This window comes from Quercus lobata, chromosome 8 (genome assembly GCF_001633185.2).
Source record: "Quercus lobata isolate SW786 chromosome 8, ValleyOak3.0 Primary Assembly, whole genome shotgun sequence".
Classification (NCBI taxonomy): Eukaryota; Viridiplantae; Streptophyta; class Magnoliopsida; order Fagales; family Fagaceae; genus Quercus; species Quercus lobata.
In genome coordinates, this window is record NC_044911.1 from 47,407,968 (window position 1) to 47,410,365 (window position 2,398).

The 2,398-nt window shown below is 30.9% G+C and overlaps 1 protein-coding gene across 1 annotated transcript; it reads right to left on the bottom strand.

The window, feature by feature from the left end:
• Positions 1–278: 278 nt before the first annotated feature.
• On the bottom strand, positions 279–1,030 carry LOC115954437 (RING-H2 finger protein ATL32-like). The gene has a single exon (XM_031072289.1). It carries the CDS (start codon positions 923–925, stop codon positions 398–400), a length of 528 nt encoding a protein of 175 aa, XP_030928149.1. The 5' UTR covers positions 926–1,030; the 3' UTR covers positions 279–397.
• Between the last annotated feature and the right edge of the window lie 1,368 nt (positions 1,031–2,398).

Consider the following 2,398-nt stretch of genomic DNA (forward strand, 5'->3'; position numbering starts at 1 on the left):
TACTCAGATTAGATTAGAGTAAAATTCTATATTGTAAAGAAAAACTATAGAATTATAAATAAAGAAAAAGTTATATAGTACTTATTGTATTAATTACTACAACAACGTGAATTAATTACTTATTGTAGATGAATTGATACCTTTCCATACACAAAATATTTGGAGGTTAGGAGAGAAAGGGTAAGTTAAAGGCATATTGCAATTATTTCTTAAAAAAAAAAAAAAAAAGTGAGCCCCTGCACACGTGTTGGATCATTTGAAATTCATTAACACGCAACTAATTCTATTATCCTCGTGACCTTACTTGGATCAATGATACATACATAAGAGTCAAAACACACCAACGTGCGGTACTGTCATGAAAAATTGAAAACACAAACAAGATAAAAACACTATCCTAGCACATAACATAGTCCTCACCAAAGAGATAAGCAATCCTCTCCATCCTCCATGGATCTTTCTCATCTTTCACTTCCTCAGACAGTGCAGGCAGAAGCTGAAGTCTGCACAAAGGGCACGTTACCTGACCATGATCCACCCACCCATCTATGCACTCTCTATGATACACATGACTACAATTTGCAGGCTCTCTAATTTCTTCACTTTTCTCAATGCAATTCAAGCATATTGCACATAAAATGGAGTCCTCTCCCTCTTGAGCTCTTGATTGTTTGAGAAAATTGCTGAGTTCTACCACTGGTAGCTTCTTCTTTATCAACTTTGAGACAACAGAACCTGTGAATGGTACCTGAACCATCAAGGGTGAGGGGCTATCTATATCTTCTTCCTCAACAGAGTCTTGGTTTGAGTTGCAATCTTGGTTTGACTCCTTACACTTATGTGGATAAAAGGAGGCCACCAAAACAAGGAATATGAGCCTACCTAGGAAGTTTAGGAGATTTGGCATAAATCTTGACATTTTCATGTATTCAGATACTAATATCACTTTGAGAACTAAAATTATGAGATCGATGAAAGTAAGGAACTTCTGAGGGAGGACATATATATATATGGGAGCCTTAGCTTGATGCTTGAGTAGTTGGTTTGGGGATTAATATATATATATATGTTGAATGAAAACACATATTTATAAACTATTCAAGAATTTTGTACTCTTTCTTTAGAGTGTGAAACAATATTACGATATTATCCGTTAAAATAATAACCTTGGAAGGACTGAAACCATTTTATTTTATTTTATTTTTTTTTTGGGGGAGAATATGGAAATAGTACTAATACTGAAACCTGCTACGATAGTTACGTGTGCTTTTTTATTTTATTTTTTATTTTTTATTTTTTTTATCTTACCTCCCTGGCTAACTAGTGAGAATGACACTCCACCTCACATATATCAAAAGTCAAAACCGAATAGAAATAGAACCTTCTTATTTATTTATTTTTTCTTCAAAAGTAATTAATGCCGAACCATTATCATTTAATGGAAATATATAATTGACATATTAATATATACTTGGCTTACATAATGTTTCAATTATACATTGGAATTTGGAAACCTCCAATAATGCAGTGTACATACTCACTAATCACTATCCAAGACAATATAATACCCAGGACAAACCAAAGTTGTCAATATTGTATTGGAGTTTCGGTTTGATATAAAAAACGAAATATTTATATACTAGTATACTATTTTGAGGTTACCATTAAATACATACATATATATATATATATATGTATGTACGTATTTTTTTTTTTTTTTACATATTTATAAACGTAGAAGTTAAAACACACATATTTTCTAAGTCTAAAAACATATCAGCCCAACATATTTTATAAACCTTTGTCATTGTTATTTTATTTTATTTTTTTTCCTTATCCAGGCTAAAATATTAATATCAATTCATACGCCTGAAAAATTCCCAGTATGACAGATATACAAGCCAATATAGGTCGGTGTTTTGATCATTTTGGTGGAGTTCAGGAGTAATCTGATAATTTTTGTAGAGTGCAAGGGTAGTCTAGTAATTCTCATGAGCTTTTAGCACAATCTAGTAATTTTGAAGGTTTTAGAGACAATCAAATATCTCTAACAAAGTTCAGGGTTAATTTGATAATTCCAGAAGGCTCCAATGATGATTTGGTAATCTTGGTGAAGTTTAAGAGTTTGTTTGGTTGGATGGGTGGAAAAGTAAAAGAATAAAAAATAGAAAAGGCATAGAAAAGTGGGAAGATAGAAGAGATTTTAGTTTCTCTCATTTGTGTTTGGTAAGGGGAGGAAAAGTAGAGAGATGGAAAAAATGAGTTTGTATAAATTTACTCATATGCTCTTATTAAAAAAATGATGCCTAATTTATATATATATATATATATATATATATTAAAAAAAAAGTGGCAAACAACCAAAAAAAAAAAAGAAGCAATCATCTAAATTTATTAA